This window comes from Trachurus japonicus, chromosome 1 (assembly GCF_045865225.1).
Source record: "Trachurus japonicus isolate A0001 chromosome 1, Traja_1.0".
In the NCBI taxonomy this organism is placed as follows: domain Eukaryota; kingdom Metazoa; phylum Chordata; class Actinopteri; order Carangiformes; family Carangidae; genus Trachurus; species Trachurus japonicus.
In genome coordinates, this window is record NC_140907.1 from 34,748,910 (window position 1) to 34,772,886 (window position 23,977).

A 23,977-nucleotide genomic window follows, 5' to 3' on the forward strand; every position below is an offset into this window, starting at 1 on the left:
AAAAAAGCTCCCGAATAATGAGGAGAAACTTCGGACAGAAAAACTATTCGGTATCAAACCATTATTTGTGTACTTCTGAGTAATGCATTCGGGTTCAGTATAGTGTAGTGTTTTCTTCTTTAAGGCCTTCGGTTTTTAGCAGCTGCACCCAATACTTGCAGCATAATTTCGACCTGGGGATCAATAAAGTATTTTGATATCTGATTATAATTGGTATGCAATGAATCATGTTGGGCCTTGTTGGAGCCTTCATTGTCCAGGTAAAGAAGGACTTGTTTCCCAGTCGTATTTGAAGTACAGCTGGACGGTCATGGACATTAAATTCCATTTACAACAGGACCTGCACTTCCTGAACTTCCTGCAGACTGGATAGCTGTCTAATAAAAGGGCCAAGTCAATTGTAAATGCAAACCAGACACATTAAAGACAGATTGTGATCTGATGGTTCCAATCTCAGATCAATGAACTAATCCGTCTCAGGAAGAAGCTTCCAGACATCTAGAGGAGTCAAGTTGTTTGTGTTGATGTCAGCTGATCAATAGCTGTTAGGTAAACTGTTGCTGCAGTAACTGGACGGACACAGTAATCGTATTGACCGTTTAACATAACGTCAATTAACTCACATGACATGTTTTTGGTTCTGCTCGGCCAGAACCTGCGACTGTCACGTTCACCCCATAGGGAACAGTTGATCAATTTACCGTCGGTTTTGTCCAGTGACAACATCGATAAAGTTTTTTCAAGACAAGATGGCTAGAGTGTTGAATAGAAGCCGTTTTTGGAAAGTACTGTAGACCGTGATTCAAAAACAGAGATGCAGCCATTCGTCCAAACACAGATCAATGATGGTTGATGAGGTTAATGAAGCGTTGTGACCCCGCCCCCTCCTCGAACCGCTCGTCAAACGACCACCGATCTGGCAACAATTTGGCCTGATTCTATAATTAGACCAGGCCAACGGACTAATGTGCTAAAATCTGGGCCACGTCTGTACAGTATCTGTCCAACTGGTCCAGTTTCAGCTGAGACAGAGCCACATTTAAACAAACTTCTCTTTAGTTCGTGTCATTACATAATGAAGTGTTTCTGTGATCAGCTACAGTCATTCTGTGTTACTGTGGGATACACGTTAGATTTGGTTTTACTGTGGTGTCCTATGGGTCCGTTCTGAATCAATAGTTAATTGATTGGAAACTTAATTTGTAGTTTCAGTGGCTCCATGATCAGTTACCTAGAGTCACAACAGAGACTTTAACAAACAAGTTTCAGTGATAAGGCATTAAAGGGACAACGAGGAGTTTTGGAAAGCGAAGAAATTAAATTATTGGACCGGCACAAGACGGACGAAAGCGAAAACATTTGCCAAGAATTTTTTTGATTAATCAAGAATGAAAGTCGGAGGTTTGAAGACGATCAGATACCGTCGCAGTTCCGACCATAAACGATGCCAGCAGCGTCCGCAAAACCGAAACTAGGAAATGCTGGGCAAGCCGACCTCTAAATAATAATAACAAAATAACTGTAAAGACAAAATGATATATTTATTTAAAATGGACCCGTTAACAAGTGGGTAACGTAGATTCATATGAGACTTTTTTATAACCAAATACAAACTCCGTGTTGTCCCTTTAAAAATGTTACTGAATACATCAATCATCAACCAACCAATCAAACACTGAATTGAGAAACTTTAATCCTTCATAGTGCACTCTTAAATACTTGGAAATTCAAATTTTCAATCTTGGACCATTGTTGGTGGGTATTGAAGAGTTTTTTGTTTCTTTTCCAAAAGAAAAAAAAAAGAAAAAAAATTCTACTACCATTTATGGATCTTGCACCCTTCGAATATTTTTATCCAAAAGTGTATATCTAAAATACTTATTCTTAACTTTAGTACTTGCAGCTTAAAACTTAAATATTTGTGAAAAGTAAATTCCCAGAGTTACCAATAAAGGGTTAAACCAAAGCAGCTGCAGGACTCTCACTCCCTCTGGACTGGAGCTGAGCCAACACAAATCTGCATGTACTGTACAACTTGTAAAAACAGCAGCCAATGAGAAATAGTGATCATGATAATAATAATTTGACTGACTGCACGCTCCACATGAACCATAAAACAGGTTCAGCTTGTTGTTATTGTTCCTCGTCTTCACACCGGTCATTAAAACTCTCCCTGGACCTGCAGCTCTGATGCAGAACTACACTTCAGAGTTGATCATCAGAGCTTCATATGAGGCTCATGGTTTATTTATCTGACGTTAGAGGATATCCTCCAGAGTCACAACCTTTTTTGTACAACCTGATTCGCCTCTGGTTTCACTTCACTTTGTTCAGTTTGGATTATTTAAGCCTTTGAGATCTTTTTTAATGGAGTTTGATTAAATCTGCTTCATTGTCCCCTGGAAACATAAACAAAAACCAATTAACCGACAAGCGAAGCGTGTCTGTGGTGATAATCGCAAAAGCACAAAACAATATCAAATCAGCAAACGCACAACTGGAAACACCCTGCAGAGTCTAATGTGTTTTGGACTGACACACACACACACACACATATATATACACACAGTCTTGTTTGACCTCTATGCAGCCAGGTTATCAGACAGAGTCGTAGAAACAACATTGTTAATATTTCATCGTCATAGTCTGGTCCCCTCCTCACACAAAACACACACACACACACACACACACTGAGCAAACACCTTAAATAAGTCATCGTCTACAGAAGTGAAAGACACCGAGAGACGGAGAGAGAAGACAAAACAGAGAGAGACGGAGAGAGAAGACAAAACAGAGAGAGAGAGAGAGAAGACAAAACAGAGAGAGAGAGAGAGAGAGAGACGGAGAGAGAAGACAAAACAGAGAGAGAGGGAGAGAAGACAAAACAGAGAAAGAGGGGAAAGTTAGAACCAGATGTGCAGAAGAGAGAATAAATAACATCAGAATGCAGACAGATGTGGTTCAACAATAAACCACACAGAGAGAGGACGACCCTACAAAGACCTGCCAGGGACACAGACACACACATACAGACACACAATGGGAATCCCCCCCTCACACACACACACAATACACACACATTAATACAGTAGAATGAGCCGTGTTGTCAAAACCCATCAGACAAGAAGAAGCTGATTAAACTGAACCACAGGATCATTGTAAACACGTCTCTCTGACAGGTAAATCCACACACACATGCTGCTGCTACACAACTACACACACGCTGCTACACAACTACACACACCCTGCTCATTGTGATAAATATCCTGAGGGATTTACAGAGACCAAATTAGATGGTGTATTAACTGTCCTGCTCAGAGAAGAACCCAGGACGGACAGAGACCCGACACCAGTCTGGACCTCCGTCCGATCGAGGCCATTTAATTGGACGACTGTCTTTGTCCCAAGAAGGGAATCGATTTATTGACCAAAGTCTGTCTGACTCTGCCATGATACAGTATAGGTGACCATTTACAGCCTCTCAGCTTGTTAGTACAGGACCTTCCTCTGGTCCAAACCATCAACAAACAACTCAACGACATGGCTGCAAAACTGATCACATGTGAATCGGTCGCAGCTTTGTATATTCCCCACATGCCGTACGTTTGTTGACGACTTCTTTTTGTTTGATGTCCAAATCAAAGGGAACTGTCACTATAGCTGATTTGCGTCTAAGTGAGGAAAACATGTAGAAGTTATAGGTCTAACATGACTAGGATTTCAGTCGTCATGTTTACAGGTGTTTTAGAAGTCCGCTTTTAGTCGCAACTAACGCGACGTCGCATTAACGTACAGTCAAATCAGTTGCAGAGAACTACTTGATTATACTGCAGTTGTGTTTCTAGAAGTACACAATCTTCAAAAACTGCAGTTCTTCAAATGACCACTAGAGTCTGGCTCCAAAAGAAGGGGTGTGTGACCTTTTTTAGGTGAGCATATGCTTCCTGTATGCAAGCATGCACTGAAGTCTAAGCTCCGCCCATTTTTGGACTAGCCAGGATTAGGGGGCAGAGTCAGTAACAGCCAGAAAGACAGACAGACAGACAGACAGACAGACAGACAGACAGATAGATCTGTGAAACACGACTCAATCTCATGCTTCCTGTAAGCACTGAAGTCTAAGCCCCGCCCATTTTTGGACTAGCCAGGATTAGGGGGCGGAGTCAGTAACAGCCAAGTCGATAGATAGATAGATAGATAGATAGATAGATAGATAGATAGATAGATAGATAGATAGATAGATAGATAGATAGATAGATAGATAGATAGATAGATAGATAGATAGATAGATAGATAGATAGATAGATAGATAGACATCTCATCTCAATCTCATGTTTTTGTTTCACAGAGTAGACAAACAGAAGCAGATGATGATATTATGAAAATATAGTCGTTTAAAATCAACACTAACTCATTTGTTGTGGCCAAACAAAACCCACAGACGCTCATATCGAATCAGTTAAACAATATGAAATGTGAAAATGCACAAAACATCTAAAACATGTTTTGGTTTGATGATTTTATTGCAGCTTTTTTTTTTTTACGGTGTCTGAATATTTTAGTTAAAGTCAATAACAGATCATAATTCTTCATGTCAAATAACCAGGAAAATGATTTTTCTGGCTTGAGAGTTGTCAAAGAGAAAAGTTGAAAAGGTTACAGAGAGAAACAGGGAGAAAATGTTCCCGTTCCTTCAAAACGTCCATTTTTCTAATTTCCCCCCTTGTGTGTGTGTGTGTGTGTGTGTGTGTGTGTGTGTGTGTGTCGACCACAGAGCTGCAGGCGGAGACGAGTCACACAGACAAAACACAGCACAGAGGACACACACACGCTCAGCGGGAACATGCAAACACACCACACACACATGCTAAATATTAGCCTCACACAACATCCACAGGCTGAACCCTTTATTCAACACAACCCGAGCACATCGCACCACAGACACGCTACGACACACACACACACACACGCACACAGCGTAGCATGTGCGTGACAAACACAAAAGTTGCTATTAGCACACACAAACATCAATAGCCTGTGCAGAAATACACACACACACACACACACACACAGATACACATACACACTGCACAATGGGAAGGTTCATGACCTGATGGCACAAAGGAGGTTGTAACCATGGCAACAGGCCAAACTCAGGTCAGGAGGAGAAGTTCAGGTGATAAAAAGTTGATTTCAGTCGATAGGCTACGTCTATGTTGAATTTTCTGTTCTTTATCTCTTGTGTTTTACAGCCTGAAGAAAACTAAACAATTTAACTTTTTTTAATAAAAATTTGAGACAGTGACAGAAGAGAAGTTTTTTTTTTATCAGTGTAATTTATCATTGGGGCGGGTTATTGATCCAAAAGGTTTAATATTCACACTAAAAACCAAGACGATTAACCTTTTATATCAAATCCATTTTAACAGTGCACATCAAAATACTTTTTCATCATTATGTTAAAAATTGGTTGTTAAACTAAGCAGCCAATCGCCAGCACCAGTTGAACGTGGTCCAAGCTCACTGACGATGATTAGATTAACTGGTTTACTCTTTAGGTATTGAACCACATTTTACCATTTTTCAATCCTAAATATTGACACATCAGTTCAGTCAGTCCATTAAAGTATCAGTGTTTGATTCCCACACTGCAAAAACTCAAAATCTTTATAACCCTACCCCTATAACCCTAACCCTAACCCTTATTTCTTGTCAAAATGTCTCAATTCTAGTCAAAACTAATTTCTCTCCACTTAAAATAAGTCGCACCACCCAATCAGATCATTTTCACTTGTTTCAAACACATTTTTACTTGGAACAAGTAAAAAAAATCTGCCAGTGAAAGCAAGTTTTTTGTGCTTGTAATAAGAAAGACAGTCTTTCTTTGTACTTATTTCAAGTGAAAATATGCTTGAAAGAAGTAAAAAGTGCATAAAAACAACTTACTTTTTGTGTGACGAGTCTTATTTTAGGTATAATGTGAGATTTGTTTTGACTAGAAATGACATTTTGACTGGAAATAGGACAAATATTCTTGGTAAGGTTTTGAGTTTTTACAGTGCAGCTCTTGTTCTCTTTAATAAAGACGTTTTCTTTTCACTAGAAACACATAAAAAACAAAGATTTGACAGTTTCAGTTTCAGTCTCAAACACAACGAACTAAAGATGAAGGTGAAACATAGTTTGTATTATCTTTACTAATTAAGGCACTTAAGGAAGACTTATTCCTCCCCACCTCTCCTGTATTAGCTTTAACCTCCCTCCATCCTTTCTCCTCCTTTATCTTCATCATTACTTCACATCTTTCCATCCTCTCATTACCCCTCCGCCCCTGTCAGTCCTTCCTTTGTGCCTCCACTTTCAGCTTCCTGTTCCTTGACCTTCTCTTCATTCACCTCCATCTCGACTCCCCGTTGTTCTTCCCTTCATTACACCCGTTCCTCTCTTTCTCTCTCTCTGCCCTCCTCCTCCCTCTGTTTTTCTTTCTCTTTCTCTCTCTCTCAATGGTCTTCACTCCATCTTCCTTCACCTCCCCTCCTGCGTACAGTACTTGCTCTTTTCCTTCATCACTCTCTCCGTCCACAGGGGAGCACAGCGCTTAATTGAAAAACCCCAAAGGCAAATGGAGGGAAGGTGATGAGGAGGAGGAAGAGGAGAAAGAAGAAGAGGAGGAGGAGGAGGAGGATGTAGAGTGAAAATGAGACGGAGGAAAGAGAGAGACGCGAGTCCTCGATGTGAATGTCCTCTGTCTCTCACTAATATTTGTCTTAGCGTCAATCTAAGATTTAGCGATCGGCCGTTTGAACAGTCCCGTGTTTCGTGTTTTTTTTTTTCCCATCATGCTTTTCCACCGCTCCCAGCGTGTCGGCTTTACTTTGGACGGACATGACAGGAGGAAATCAGCGTTCCCGCTCTGACCTCCCACAGACACACACACACACTCAGACACACACACACACACACTCTGTGAGGCTGTAACCACACTGAGCAGGGGAGGAGAGGGGGGGCGGGCTTTAAGAAAACTAGAATTCTGGGAAAAATCCTGCTGCTTTTCTTTCTTTTGCTGTTTCTGCTGCGGTGACAAGTCTGAGTCCTGCAGGTAATGTAAATATAGAAAAAGCGCTCACATGTGCAAAAGGACTGGACACACACACACACACACACACACACTCTACATCCAGTTAAGGTATGAAACCAGACGGGGAAAGTCCATCAGAGGAACTGGACTTTTACATTAAAAGAGGAAATATGCAGGATTTATAGCTTAACTATGCTACATTTTTACCTTAAAGCGATAGTTCAACATTTTGGCAAATTGGCCCATTGCCATAATCCCTATAGTCATAGCAGTAGGTTCGTTAGCTTTAATTGTCGGTGCAAGCTATTTTTAGAACGGCGGAGCAGAGCCGTGAGCTGCTCAGAGCTATGCTATACGGAGGCTCATGGGATTTCTTGGTTTCCCTCATCAAACTCATCAAATACACAATCCAACAACTCCAAAACACTCTGGTGGACAAGTTGTGACCTGCACATTCACCACGCTATGAGATAATAACACAACATTACCAGACAGAGTTGTTTTAGAGGGAAATACAGAGTCTGCTTGATGAAAAACTCAACTGTCCCTGAAGGCAACGTGCATCAGCGGTTTTGCATGAATTTACCTCTAAAACAACAGGTTTTCAAACAATTTTAAAACATCAAATTCAAGGACTTTTCAATTCTGTAAACTTCAAGGACCCAAAACAGCATGGTCTGATTTCTGCTGTTAACGCTTTATAGAAGATAAATAAACACAGTTAAAAACAGGAAGAGTCTTAAAGCAGAAGTAAGTGATATATTTGTGTTAATATAAGTCTTAAATAGTTATATATTCCGACAGCAATCACTTCTATAGAGTGTTTGGACTGAAACACGGGTCTGTCAGTCCCTCTGCTCTGCTCTGAGCCGAAGAGAAAACATTTATCGTATCCTACAGTTTTTATCCAATGAGGAGAGAGAACGGCATGCAGGGCTGTGTGTGCAGCCAAGGGACGCCGTGAATGTGGCGACGTAGGGACGAGGACTGTTATGGTGCGTTCAAGGAAACTCGTATTTTTCCGACCGTGAAGTCGTACCAGTTCGATCTGGTACGAGTTCACCGGTCAGAAGTTATGAGTGGCCGTTATAGTGACTTTCACCGGTAAAACAGGTCGGAAAAACACGAGTGGGTTGCCTGGAACGCTACAAAGTCGTAAGTTGTGACTTGAAGCTGTAATTTACAATTTCAAAAGCCTGCCTGGAACGCAGCATTAGCCAAAACCACCGGACCACTTACTTCTGCTTTAAATGTTTGAATGAAATTCACACACTGTCATTGACCCATGTCAGCTTTTCAAAATTATCAAGGTCTGACATTGTTTTGTTTCCCAACATTGAATACATCCAAATATACAGTATATGATTTCCTTCAGCACACATGCACACACAAACCTTGATAAGGAAACACACATGCGTAGTGTACACACAACATACAGACGCACACACAACCAATTATCTCACAACACAATGAGACACAGACACTTAACACAGAAACTGCAGAAACGCAAAATTATCACACAAAGGGAATTAATTAATGTATGTGCTGACACACTTTCATTCTGCACACACACACACACACACACACACTCCTTTAAATGATGATGTCACCAAAACACGACGCACTCGGTTTCTGCACGGATGCAAATCTGTGTAATTAGCACATGTGTGCACACAGACACACACACACAAACAGGCAATTACAGTACAAATGCTAATACAAGCAACTGTCAAACACACATTTCTTCTCGCCTCTCTAGTCTGAGTATTATGGGGTAAATGGCGAGGTCACACTCCGGTTAGCCTCTAAACCGCTGCAGCTGCTGTCACTGCCTCTGTTAGCTTCACACCGCTAATTAGCCGCCTTCAGATGCCAATCAACTGAGCTAATGAGGACAGAGCTGCCATTGTGTCTAATGAGAAGCTCACCAAGTGTCTGAGGGGAAGTCAACACACACACACACACACACACATCATAAGACGCACATTAAATTAAATACACACACTTTGCTATTTCGTTTTCCACTTCATGACTCACCTTGCTCTCTCTAACTTACTGAAAAATATGTTAAAGTGATAGTTCAACGTTTTGGCAAATTGGCCCATTGCCATAATCCCTATATAGTCATAGCAGTAGGTTCGTTACCTTTAATTGTCGGTGCAAGCTGTTTTTAGAACGGCGGAGCAGAGCCGTGAGCTGCTCAGAGCTACGCTACGGAGGGTCATGGGATTTCTTGGTTTCAAACTCATCAAATACACAATCCAACAACTCCAAAACGCTCTGGTGGACAAGTTGTGACCTGCACATTCACCACGCTATGAGATAATAACACAACGTTACCAGACAGAGTTGTTTTAGAGGGAAATACAGAGACTGCTTGATGAAAAACTGTCCCTGAACGCAACGCGCATCAGCGGTTTTGCATGAATTGACCTCTAAAGCCTGCCACACACATAAAGATAATCGGGCTGATTTTGCCCCGATTTTCCCCCTTCCGACCACGGACAGACATCGCCCGATTATCTTAAGGTCTTAAGATTATCTTATAAGATTCTCTTGTAGTGTGTGGTGTGTTAAGAGTCAAAATTCCCCCGACAATCGGCTCGGAAAACGTTCGGCGCCGATAATCGTAAGTATTAAACATGTTCAATATTTACGATTATCGGGGCCGACTTCGGTGGCCGTTTCAATCAAAAGTCATCTTGTGTGTGGAGAGCCGGTGTTGTGCGGAGAAGCGCCTGCTTGCCGAGCTCTGCATGCTGCTCGCGGCAACAAGCCACTTCTCCACACAACACCAGCAACCTCACAGAGAGCCACGGTGCAGCCCTGGCATTAGGCTACATGAGGTTCACACAGACATTCACGCATACACAGGAGATTTCCTGATAGCCGATAGCAAAGACGGTAGCGCTCGTAGCCAGCAACAGCCGGCAATACAGCAGCCATGTTTAAACGATCATGTGACCGCCGCTCACAGCCCGTCATGTGACAGCGCACGGCTCCCTATTGGACAGCCGCTTGACTGCTCGGTGTCCGGAGCCACAGACACACAGACACACACAGATGGGATCGTTGTAAAGGCTGAAGTGTCCCGCTTTCATTAAAAAAAAAATTACGTCGCTCTCATTGTCCATTCTGGAAATAGACCCGAAAGAGTAGCTACAACGACACCCCTGGTATCGCTGCTGATGCCGGATTGTTTTCTGACCGGAGGGTCAAGATTCTGAAAAATCTTAATGTGTGTGGTGAGCTGTGTTTGGAATATCACAGCACACCACACACAATACGATCAAAACTGTTCAATCACAGATTTTTTATCTTCATGTGTGGGGTCTCTCACAGATAATAAATCGGTTGAGATTTATAAAATCTTTATGTGTGTGGCAGGCTTAAAACAACTCTGTCTCATAACGGACCTACTCCTAAAACTATAGGGATTATTAAACCTGCATTGTTTGAATCCCACCCAGACAACAGAGTGACAGCCTACAGAGCAGCTGACGGTCATGAAGTCCATCAACATGTTTGGTGTTTGATCAGGTTTGTTTTTCCAGCTCCTTCTAAAACTGAGAGTCGACAGGAAGCAGCAGCTCTGAGCTCAACAACAAACCTGCTGCAGCTCAGCATCGACTGGACGAGACACAGTTCACCTCCAGGTCAAGGTGTGTGTGTGTGTGTGTGTGTGTGTGTGTGTGTGTGAGTCATCCAGCTCCCACTCCCATAATTCTTGGGTTCCCCTGGGCGAAAGGGGAGGTGTGTGTGTGGGGCAACCTGGTACACACACACACACACACACAGCCTCTGGGTATCATCAAAACACACAAAGGAGTGTTACAGGGTGTGGAGTCACACGACTACATGGTGGAAGTGGTGGAAGAGAAAAGAGGGAGGTAGGAGGACAGACAGACAGACAGACAGACAGACAGACAGACAGATAGATAGATAGATAGATAGATAGATAGATAGATAGATAGATAGATAGATAGATAGATAGATAGATAGATAGATATAGATAGATAGATAGATAGATAGATAGATAGATAGATAGATAGATAGGTAGATAGATAGATAGATAGATAGATAGATAGATAGATAGATAGATAGATAGATAGATAGATAGATAGACAGATAGATAGAACGATAAATAGATAGATGTGTCGCCTTTTTTGGGTGAGCATACAGTATGTTTACTGTAAGCAAGCATGCACTTAAGTCTAAGCCCCGCCCATTTTTGGACTAGCCAGGATTAGGGGGCGGAGTCAGTAACAGCCAGTACGATGGATGGATGGATGGATGGATGGATGGATGGATGGATGGATGGATGGATGGATGGATGGATGGATGGATGGATGGATGGATGGATGGATGGATGGATGGATGGATGGATGGATGGATGGATGGATGGATGGATGGATGGATGGATGGATGGATGGATGGATGGATAGATAGATAGATAGATAGATAGATAGATAGATAGATAGATAGATAGATAGATAGATAGATAGATAGATAGATAGATAGATAGATAGATAGATAGAAAGAAAGATGTGAAGAGTAAAGAGATGAGGGAGGAAAGAGGTGAATGTGAAAGAGAGGTGAAAAGGAGAGAAAAGTAACAGAAACGGGAGTGAAGAGGAAAAGAGGAAACGACATGAAGACAAATGGGGAAAAACAGGACAGAGGTGAAAGAAGAAAGAGTGCAGGATGGAGGTGAAAGGGAAAGAGGAAAAAATAGGTGAAGAGAGTTTGAACATCACGTTGCATCTTTAACTTCTCTCTCTTCACCTTGACTCAGTCAGTTGAAGTCCAGTCAAACCGACCTGGACGAGGCGTTTAATGACCCGGCGGAGAGTCCATTTGTTTCAATCAGCTGTTCTGCCAAATGAACCAGGTGAGCAGGTGTGTGTGTGTGTGTGTGTGTGTGTGTGTGGGCTCAGAATTAAATAAATAATATAATATAATAAAATAACGAGTGTTTCTCCTGGAATCAAACTCGTCCAGGTCTCATTTCCTCCATGGACGTCCGTGCCCACTCTGCTCCATTTGACTCGAGGGGTTGTTATGTGTTCTGATTGTTTGGGTGGTCTCTCTCTACCTGCTGGGTCTTATTCCTCATCTCTGTCTTGATTGACTTTTCTTTTTCTTTTCTTTTTTAATTCCCAGATGAACATTTCTCAAATAATCAAAAAAAATAAATAAAGTGAAAGTCAGAGAGAAGAGGAAGTCAGTGGGTCACATGACAAACATAGAGTCAGGTTAGAATAAAGAAGTGAAACGGGAGGAGAATGAGTGGTTTTGAACTTGCACTTAAAAAGTATAAAACTAAAAAGAAAAGAAAAAACACAGAACTGAATAGTTTTAGTTCAGGAGCTCTGGGATTTCTGAGTCTGTATAGAATCAGCAGCATAATGTTGCTGTTTTACAGATACATTCGGTTTTTAATTCAATAATTTTACAGTTAAAAGGGGGAAAAATATGTATTTAATTGCATCAATCACAACTTCACAGAACCAGAAGCTGAAGTTTCAAATACTTTTGTTCAAACAAAGTGTTTTTTCTTGTTTTGATTTTACTATTTTGCTTGAAAAATGACTGAAACACAGAATCAATCATCAAAAATAATGTCTGATTGCAGATATTATTTCTGTCATGATTCAATATCAAATAACAGTGAATATCTCCCTCCATGTGTGATATTGTTCATTATATCATCATTTTCCACTTGAAACTTAAAATACAATATTATAACTATGAGTAATTTTAAAATAAGTCCAAATAATATGATATAAACATATTCTACTACGTACCTTGACCTGATAAAAACAGTAACACCGGGTATCATCATATGTGGGCTGCACACATGAATAGTTGATTAAACAACTACCGGTAATTGTTTCAGCTTTCAGATAATGGAGGGTGTACTGTAAAAGAAAAAATGTTAAAATCAGTTTTAAATAAAAATGTAAGTTGTTGACATGAAGATTATTTCTTTTCTTTCTTCTTTTGTTATTTCTCTACTTTGCACAAGATATGAGAACATTATTTCTTTACTGTGTTTCAATTATTTGTTTATTAGGTCAAGGTGAGGTCATGTAGTAAGTCTTTTGGGTTTCAGACCTCACCCGCACTTTTTTTTTGTATCTTTCTCACTAGTAAGAGAGATAAGTAAATGTTTTTGTTTTATTTTATATGTGTGCAAATAAATAAAGTCTAAAATAAAAAGGAAGAATTTAAAGGAGAAGAGAAGAGGAAAGAGGACAAAGAGGAAAAATACTGACCGGCAGAAAGCAGCACATTCATGCATTTGTGTGTGTGAGGAGGAGAGACGGATTACACTAGAGAGGAAGTGTGTGTGTGTGTGTGTGTGTGTGTGTGTGTGTGTGTGTGTGTGTGTGTGTGTGTGTGTGTGTGTGTGTGTGTTTCCAAGGGGCATTGGGCTTTATAGAGTCCATCAACACAGCAGGAGGAAAAGAAATCGCTCCTGCTGGAGGAAGTGCTAATGGCTCTGCACTGTGATTGTGTCACTCCATGTGTGTGTGTGTGTGTTTGTGTGTGTGTGGCTCTGTGTGTGTGTGTGTGTGTGTGTGTGTGTGTGTGTGTGTGCGGTGATTGATCGAACGTGCCAAGTCCATCTCTCCGTTCCCTGATGGGAGCCAGAGTGTGAAATTGCCAGAAAGGCAAACGGCAAAATAATCAGGACACACACACACAAACACACTTTCTTTCACTCTGCTATACTGCACTACACTTTCTCTTTACCTCTCTCTCTTTCTCTCTCTGTCAAACACACACACATGTTCACACACACACACTCACACACACTCGTCCACCTGTTCATCTGCTGTAATTACTGTTATTTTTCATGGCTGTTATCCACTTCGCCCCCCCCCCTCATCCCCGCCTGAGGAAAAGTAAGAGTGTCTCTTTGTGTGTCTGCACGTATTCTGTGTCAACCATTACATCTCACACACACACACACACACACACACACACACACACACACACACACAGACACACACACACACACATTTGCGTGCGCAGGCAGAGGGATGATGTCAGGTATAAAAACACACCAGTGTCATAAAGGTATGGAGGTACATTTGGGTCTTTTTCAATCAAGAAAAAAAGTTGATTTAAACAAAAAAAGATATTTTCAATCAAAATAAATAAACTTCACTTAAATAAAAAAAAAATACTTTTCAATCAAAAAGAAGTGTTTGAATACCAAAAGAATATTTGAGACCGTCTGTGACGTCTTTCAGCCTCTCGTTAAAGGGGGAACTATGCAAGTCCGCTCGCTTTTCCGCTGTTTTGCTAACCCTCCTCTCGCCCATGTGCATTTGTTTACAACAAAGCCGGCGCAAAATCAATAACTGGAGCGGTGGAAAACGTTACATAACATATACAGAAACTTTACTTCAATAAAAAAAAAACTTTTCAATCAAAAAGAAGTGTTTGAATACCAAAAGAATGTTTGAGACACAAAAAATTGCGTTTGAACCCTTTTTTTTCTTTGATTGAAAAAAAAAGTGATTCATTATTTGATTGAAAAATCTTTTTTGTTTAAATCAACTTTTTTTGATTGAATAATAAAGACACAAATATCCTACTCATAATATGGCCCAAATACAAAAAAAAAAGATGACTTTAATCCCAAAAAATATTTTCAATCAAATAATAACCTGAATAAAAAAAAACGAAAACATTACAAAGAAAAAAAAAAGTGCTCGAATGCAATTTTTTCAATCTCAAATATGTTTTTGCATTGATTGAAATGTTTTTGTTTTTTTTGATTGAAGCGAAGTTTGTTTTGATTGAAAATACCCAAAAAGTTTCACTTCAATCAAAAAAGATATTTTCAATCAAAACAAACTTCGCTTCAATCAAAAAAACCAAAAACATTTCAATCAAAGAAAAAATGGTTTCAATGCAAAAACATATTTGAGATTGAAAAAATTGCATTCGAGCACTTTTTTTTTTCTTTGATTGAAATGTTTTTGTGTTTTTTTGATTGAAGCGAAGTTTGTTTTGATTGAAAATATCTTTTTTGATTGAAGTGAAACTTTTTAGGGATTGAATAACAAAGACACAAATGTAGCTCCATATAAAGGGATCAGTCAGCGAGGAAACTTAATTAAAGAGCCGTGTGTTGTGTTATCTTTGCTTTCTCTTCTGTCACTGTTTGTGTGTGTGTTTCCAGGCGTCTCCAGGCAGTCGTCAAGATACCTGCACCGTGCCACACCGCAACCACACACACACACACACAGACACACACACACACACACACTCACACACACTCACAACAAAGACTGTGTGTGCGTGTCAGACACATTTAGCCGCATAGTAACCAACTGCGTCCAGGCTTTCAGTTATTAAACAAGAACAAAAAAACCTCAGCTCTTTGTGTGTGTGTGTGTGTGTGTGTGTGTGTGTGCGTGCGTGCGTGTGTGTGTGTGTGTGTGTGTGTGTGTCCTGTGGGGCTGTGGCAGTGATTTGTGGAGCCTCCGCCGTCCGAGGGGAAACAGTTTCAGAGTTTTCTAGGTGAGAAAAATGGGTCAATTTTTGATGATGAAAAAGCCAAAACGAGCACAAAGACTGAAGCTGCAGCAGACGAGACGAGAGCGTCGGTCTGCAGAGGAGGAGACGGGTAACGACCGAGAGACGAGTCAAACCAACACTAAATATTAACTATTATAGTATCAGTTCAATTCAAGTAACTTTATTTATCCCCGAGGGGCAGAGATACTGTGAACAGTGGGTGTGCTGTGTGCTGCTGCAGGATCAGACAGAGATGGGAACGTGTACTCGTGTACGTGTATTTGTCGACTTTCACACCTGTGCAAGTGTTGTTCTGAGTTGCAGTGGTTAAAACTCGGTTGGGGTTAGGTTACGTGCGCCGAGGCAGTTTGTAAGAAGGAGAAGAGTGATGTCTGGAAATCCTTTGACAAAAATGAGATGATAACGGCGAGTGGAGTTAAAGATTAATACTCTCCTCCTCTGTGTCTCTAACCCTCCTCTCCTCCATGTGCGTTTGTTTTCAACGAAGCCGGTGAGAAATCAATCCATGGAGCGGTGGAGAAGTAAACACGATATCTGCTTATAGTGTTCATTAGACAGTCCACCGATTTCATCGGCTATATCGAATCGGCCAATACTTCGCATTTTTTGCAATTTTTGTGATCGGCCGTAATGTCTTAATTAACCAATCCGATCAAAATAGGACTGGGTGATAAAATGATAACGTGGTTGATAGAAAGTCAATAGGTTTCATTCATCCATGTTTTGACAGACAATACAAATAGCCAATGATAATGAGAGTTGTGCCACACTTAACCAATCATGTACGCATACTCGGTGACACACCATAGACTGCTCGCGAATCTTCACATCAACCTGTTTTAAATGTCGGCAGACAGTGCATGCGGAGCCCTCGCCTCGCCACTCACAGTACGTGCACAGTATGCCCGACTATGTGGGGGCAGAGAGAGTGTTGCCTTGAAAGAAGGAGATGACTGCCCATGAAAAGATGCGTGGTATGTCATGTTGACATGATCGATTGATGGAACTTCCCTCTAAAACAACTCTGTCTGGTAACGTTGTGTTATTATCTCATAGCGTGGTGAATGTGCAGGTCACAACTTGTCCACCAGAGCGTTGTGGAGTTGCTGGATTGTGAATTTGATGAGTTTGATGAGGGAAACCAAGAAATCCCATGAGCCTCTATAGCGTAGCTCTGAGCAGCTCACGGCTCTGCTCCGCCATTCTAAAAATAGCTTGCACCGACAATTAAAGGTAACGAACCTACTGCTATGGCTATAGGGATTATGGCAATGGGCCAATTTGACAAAATGTTTAAAGGGATAGTTCAACATTTTGGCAAATTGGCCCATTGCCATAATCCCTATAGTCATAGCAGTAGGTTCGTTACCTTTAATTGTAGGTGTAAGCTATTTTCAGTACGGCGGAGCACAGCAGCTGGCTGCTCAGAGCTACGCTATGGAGGCTAAGGGAATTTCTTGGTTTCCCTCATTAAACTCATCAAATTCAACATCCCAAAACTCCACAGCGCTTTTGTAGACAAGTTGTGACCTGCACAACCACCACGCTATGAGATAATGACGGAACGATACGAAACGGAGCCGTTATCGAGGTAAATACAGGGTAAATACGGAGACTGCTTGCTGAAAAACTGTCCCTGAACGCAACGCGCATCAGCGGTTTTGTATGAATTTACCTCGAAAACGGCTCCGTTTCGTATCGTTCCGTCAGCCTCCGTAGCGTAGCTCTGAGCAGCCAGCTGCTGCGCTCCGCTGTACTGAAAATAGCTTACACCTACAATTAAAGGTAATGAACCTACTGCTATGACTATAGCGATTATGGCAATGGGCCAATTTGCCAAAATGTTGAACTATCCCTTCAAAGTGTCCACGCTTTGTGTCCAGGCAGCCATATGAACAGCCGGTCATGTGATCAGGACCAAACCTGTGGAGAGAGTCGGTCACATGATCCTCCGTCCACTGTACTGTGTACAGTAAACCAACAGAGCGGTCGGTCCAGCATCGTATCACCGACCGGCTCACCACACAGATAAACATCCAGCTCCATCAGAGACCCAGAACAATCACAAGACTTCGACGGCTGTAAAATAAAACTCCTATACAGACTAAATTGCAGGTTGCACAGAGAGAGCAAGACAAAAGATGTTTATGAAGTTTGGGTCAAACTGCGTACGGAAAAATGTGCGTAACAAGACACGTATACGTCGACTCAGACGTGGATGAGTCCTGATACAGTGGACGACTTTCTACACGTTTTCACGTTTTAGTTTTGTTTCTTACTTGATTATAAAATCATATTTTATGACATGAACACACTCTGTGAGTCTGTGATTGATCAGTCAGGAGTAAAGTGCAGACAGGACAGGACAGATGTGTGCAGAGGTTTCAGAGTTCCTACTCACAGTCGAGACAGAGCTTCGTTCTTCTGAAACAGCAGCTCAGGGAATTGGCTCAGTCGGTTCTTGTTCAGACGACTGGAACAAAAACACAGAGGAGAAAGAGTCAAATATTACTGTCACATTAGCTCTATGTGTGTGTGTGTGTGTGTGTGTGTGTGTGTGTGCTCACAGTCTCTCCAGCTCCTTCAGCTCGTCGAACGCTCCTCTCTCAACGTTGTGGATCTGGTTCTCCATCAGGTGACTGCAACACAAACACAACCACATCATGACGCTCTGCTCATCTCAACCTACAGGATGTTTGATGTAGGTTGTCATGGAGAAATAAACTAATAATATAGCTCATTTATGAATAGGGGGTGGGAGTCAATACGTTTTACTTCTTTCCACTCCTTTTCGGACATGAAAAAAAAATTTCATTTTCAATTATTTTTATTTTTTCATGTGTTGTCGCAACTTTACCAGACAGAGTTGTTTTCGAGGGAAATGCAGAGACTGCTTGGATTATGGCAATGGGCCAATTTGCCATAATGTTGAACTACCCCTTTAACGATCACAATTACACAGGAGCTTTTTAATTAAGGTAAAAACGTAGCATAGCCACGGGAGAAATCCTGCTTAGTTCCTCTTTAAAAACACACCCTCCTTTCTACAGTTGTGTGTTTGATAGATACAGACTCACACACCGTAAACCACTGGTGTAACACTTCCACATCAACCCCCCCCCACGCTGACAGCCGTGGGCCTGGGGCTCCCAGCGGGCTGCTAATCTGTTTGGAGCCTCCTGAGACGTCATTTAGCTGCTGGCACATCATCCTTCTAACGCCTCGTGTCCGTCAGCGACACCGGACTCGGACCCACACAGGAAAACCTCGGCCTGTCCAGCCGCTCCCACAGGGCACGGTGTTTCCAGGTCAAAAGGTCACAGATAAAACCCCTCTCTTCCCCCCTCCCTCTTCCCCTCTCCCTCTCCCCGTCGTAAATTCTGACTGACACCGACACCGAAACAAGCTCCTCGGGCCGGTTCATGTGTCATGTGGTGCTGAGCTGCAGCTCCGCTCGCTGCCCTCGGGCTCTCGATCGGTGATTCCCACATTCCTGCCAGAGCCGAAGCTGCTGCTGGGAGAGAACAAATACAAGCTGCCGCCCTGTTAGCAGAGGGTCTGACAGCTGTGTGTGTGTGTGTGGGGGGGGGGGGCTGCACATCTGGATCTTACACAGACGTGACCAAGTGAGAAATGCTGCATCGATAAAGTGGATCTACCTACATACATACTCATCCATCCTGTTCTGAATGCCTCTGGATGTTTTAATATAAGGATAACAATGATAAACTTCATGATATTGCACCTTTTGTAAAAGAAACGCAGCTCAGACTCTGAGTGCTTTATGACAGAAAATATACATGTTTATATGCACCGAGAATATCAAGGTCAGGGTATTGAGGTTGCTTGCTGTCTTCTGTTTTTTTCTGTTAAATCTGACACCTGTAACAGCTGCATGCTATCTTCTCCTGATCAGGTCATGTGACTAGTAGTATTTAAGATGGCTTCTGATAGCTATCCTACTGTCTGACGAAGAGCTATACACTGCTCCAAACGTACGTCACTACAATAAATTGACACTGAGTCCTGCAGAGTTGCGAGTACTTCTAGAAAACATACATGAACCAAGTGCCAAATATAAAACCACACTAATGTAAAATTGGATTAAATGTATAAAAACTTCATTTTAAACATATAAAAACAGGTGTTTGAGTGTGGCTGAGACTTACAGGACTCTGAGGTGTTTGAGACCAGAGAAGTCCGACTTGGTGACGACGGTCAGGTTGTTTCCGTTCAGATCCCTGGAAGGAACAAAGAGAACAGAGGTCAGTATTAATACAGGAGAAATCTGCCTGACGACAAAAACATATCAATGCTGACATGGATATACAGTATCACACAACACACACACACACACGTTTATATGTCAATAGAATATTTAAGTTAGTCATTTGACAGCGAGGAAGCAATACAACAACCAAAAACTGAACTTCTGTTGTGATTAATGTTGTGAAAGCAGCACATTAAAGGGACAGTTCAACATTTTGGCAAATTGGCCCATAGCCATAGTAGTAGGTTCGTTACCTTTAATTGTCGGTGCAAGCTGTTTTTAGAACGGCGGAGCAGAGCCGCGAGCTGCTCAGAGCTACGCTACGGAGGCTAAAGGGATTTCTTGGTTTCCCTCATCATACTCATCAAATACACAATCCAACAACTCCACAACGCTCTGGTGGACAAGTTGAGACCTGCACATTCACTCGGCCGTTCTAAAAATAGCTTGCACCAATAATTACACGTAACGAACCTACTGCTATGACTATAGGGATTATGGCAATGGGCCAGTTTGCCAACATGTTGCACTATCCCTTTAAACTTCTGTCAAACTCACTCAGAAAAAAACTAAAAAAAAAACCCATAAAACTAGATTCTCCCAAAAAGTCCAATTCTTTCACTTCTTACTCCAAAAACAAGTTTGATGACTCATTATCATGTAAAGTATCAGTACATTGTTGCATCTCTTTGAGGTTATTTTCTCTTACTGTAGTTTGCAGTAAAGAGAGTTTAAGTTCACTTTGAGGAAAACCTGTCTTTTATATATGAATTAATATAGTTTTTACAATAAATGAGTGAATGTCAGTTTAAAGCTGCAGAACGCTCTCAGACATCGAGTCTGTTCCCTCCTCTCTCGTTTTGTAAACATGCTCCAGGTATGAACTGTTGCTGTGGTTTGTGTTATGTGATATTCGCTCCTTTCAACGCGGCCGCGGAGGAGGGGGGAGGGGGGGGGTTAACCCTATGACCTCATTGTCTACGTTGATTGACAGCTGCGAAGAAAGAGAGGGGATGATGTCACTCTTCCCACGAGGCTTTGTGGAAGCAGAGGTAAACTGAGCCGTGTGCGCGCACCTGTCTGTGTGTACGTGTGTGTATATGTGTGTGTGTGTGTGTGTGTGCGTGTGTGTGTAGAAGAGTGTCATGTTCCTGTACTACTGTAAAGGGTGGAGCAGCGTGTGACCTTGGCCTGTCCCATGTAAAAGAAAGAGAGAGACAGAAAGACAGAAAGAGAGAGAGAGAGACAGACAGAGAGACAGAGTGGTAGCTGTGGTTCAGGTGTGTGAACCGGTGCCTAAAAAAACCCCACAAAAAACACCTGGAAAGACAGAAAAACAGACACAAACATCTCAGATTCATGTTGTTTGTTGTTTTTCATCTGTTCCAGGTGTGTTTTTTCCTTCACTGTCTGCTCCATGTTCCAGTTAAAGGAATAGTTCACCAAAAAATGAAATTCAGTCATTATTGACTCCCCCTCATGCTGATGAATACTCCGGAGTAGTTTTTTATCCCTCAGAGTGCATCTGGAGACGCACTTCGTAGTCCAACCAAAACTTCATAGTGTATGAGAGTAATAGGGACCGACATAAACAGGTCCATAAAACTACACAAAAACCATTTAATATTCCTCCACACTGCTCGTCCACTGCAATCCAAGTGTCCTGAAGGGAGATAGTCCAGAGTTTACTGGACACAACGTCATTTAGGACATTTTTACAGCCTAACGAAGTCCGGACTTCGGCAGCAGCTGGTCTGCAGAGCTGGTCAGCCGGCCAACCTTCGTCGTCATCCCGGGGGGAGAAAACAATCGCTATAATCGTTTACTGGAAACTACGTCATTTAGGACATTTTTACAGCCTAAACAGTCCTGTATTGAATTTGCCTGGGGCGCGCTCTCACGTTCATCGTGCCGGACACAAAAACGTCCATAAAACTACACAAAAACCATTAAATATTCCTCCATACCGCTCGCCTGCGGCAATCCAAGTGTCCTGAAGGGAGATAGTCCAGAGTTTACTAGAAACTAGGCAAGTCCGGTCACATCCGCGTGCATCCAGGCAAATTTCATACAGGACTGTTTCGGCTGTAAAAATGTCCTAAATGACGTTGTTTCCAGTAAACTCTGGACTATATCCCTTCAGGACACTTGGATTGCAGTGGACGAATTTTAAATTGTTTTTGTGTAGTTTTATGGACGTTTTTGCATCGGGCCCTATTACTCTCATATAAAGTTTTGGTTGGACTACGAACCGGCCTCCCAGGTCTCCAGATGCACTTTGAGGAATAAAAAACTACTCCGGAGTATTCATCATTTTTCATTTTTTGGTGAACTATTCCTTTAAAGGACAGGTTGTAGTGAACAACAGGGACGCATAATTGCTGGTTCTCTCTCTAGGTTTTCCTCTTCTTGTGTTTGGACAGTGGATACAGTGACACGGCCACATTGAGTAAGAAGAAGGGTTTTTGTTTGGGGTTAAGATCGAGACTTTGGTTTCAATTTCGGGAAATACATTGTTTTTGTGAGCCGCACGTTGTCGTGCAGAGAAAAAAGAAGAAACCGTCCGTTCTGTTCTGCAGTTTCTACAAGGTTCACCGGTTTGATTTTCACAGCGCACAAGACAAGAGACAAAACCACTGTGTATTTATACAGAAATGTATCTGGACAAAACAAGGCTCGAGTCGTCCAACTGGGGGGAAACTGAATCTTCCAACATTTCTCTCTCTTTTTAGGATAAAACTCCAACTTTTTGTTTCCCCCCAGACAGTTTCATTTTGCACCTCTACAGTACAAGGCAGTGAAGTACTAAAAAGACTCTGTGTACCTGCAGGAATAAAAACTACATCCAGTTTGTGGTTAACCAGGGCCCAGAACGTCTTCCTTGAGAACTTCCAGTTTTGCTAGTTCTGCCATTTTTCCCTGATTGATCGATGAATCAGTTTGTTTCCAAGAACCAAAGAGCTACAGGTTCCACAGAGAAAGTGTTTCTCCTCCGGCTGCTGCAGATCTTTGATTGGTCGGCTTCAACAATGGATGAAAGCATGATACACCAAGGACGCAGAGCAGAGACAAGTGATAATACCGTTTAAAAGCGAGTATGTCAGGTATACCCCAATGAAAACCTGGTGAGTGGTGAAACTATGGGACTTCACAGATCTGTCAGTGGAGATGAACACTACTGCAATAAAAGAATATTCACTTATTTTCATTTTCGCCCACAGAATAAAACCCAAATGGATGTAAAACAGATTCAGAAGCTTGTGTATCAAAGAGATAGTTCAACATTTTGGTAAATTTACCCATTGCCATAATCCCTATAGTTTTAGGAGTAGGTTAATTACCTTTAATTGTCGGTGAATGTTGTCAAGGTATAAATACACAATCCAAGAACTCCAAAACGCTCTGGTGGACAAGTTGTGACCTGCACATTCACCACACTATGAGAAAATCATGTAACATTATAAGACAGAGTTGTTTTGGAGGTAAATGCAGACAGAACCACATTCCAGACACGGCTGCTGGGCAGAGTGACTTCCCAAGCAAAAGTAGTTCAGAGTATTTTCTTCATTGTCGTGTTACATAATTACACATGATTATCTCATAGTGTGGTGCGTCTGGTAGTGTGTCCACCAGAGCGTTTTGGAGTTGTTGGATTGTGTATTTGATGAGTTTGATGAGGGAAACCAAGAAATCCCATGAGCCTCCGTAGCGTAGCTCTGAGCAGCTCACGGCTCTGCTCCGCCGTTCTAGAAATAGCTTGCACCGACAATTAAAGGTAAAGAACCTACTCCTAACTGTGCATTCACACCAAAAGCTTCCAAAGCATCAAAACGCCGGATTTCATTTCATTTTCAATGAGAGCCCGGCGACACTGAGCGACCAAAGCGTCAACTGATTTCACCACGCTTCCAAAGCATCCAAAGCGTCCAAAGCGTCCAAAGCACCACCAGACGAGAAGTTGAGCCCCAGTTAACTATATGACGCGGTTCGTCGGCAACCTGTCAGAATAGAGATGTCCTTCGGCTCCCCAATGACCAGCAAGCGAGCAGCCAAAGCGGCTGAAAATATGA

General features: G+C 41.9%; 1 protein-coding gene across 1 annotated transcript in view; it reads right to left on the reverse strand.

Annotated features, from left to right (window-relative positions):
- The window catches only part of LOC146992385 (slit homolog 1 protein-like), a 127,174-nt gene that overhangs the window by 86,783 nt on the left and 16,414 nt on the right, over positions 1 to 23,977 (reverse strand). Inside the window, exons 2-4 of the mRNA XM_085785906.1 lie at positions 19,807 to 19,878; positions 18,205 to 18,276; positions 18,039 to 18,110 (exon numbers count right to left, since the gene is read on the reverse strand). Coding sequence (XP_085642032.1) covers positions 18,039 to 18,110; positions 18,205 to 18,276; positions 19,807 to 19,878 — 216 coding nt within the window. The remainder of the gene's footprint in view (positions 1 to 18,038; positions 18,111 to 18,204; positions 18,277 to 19,806; positions 19,879 to 23,977) is intronic.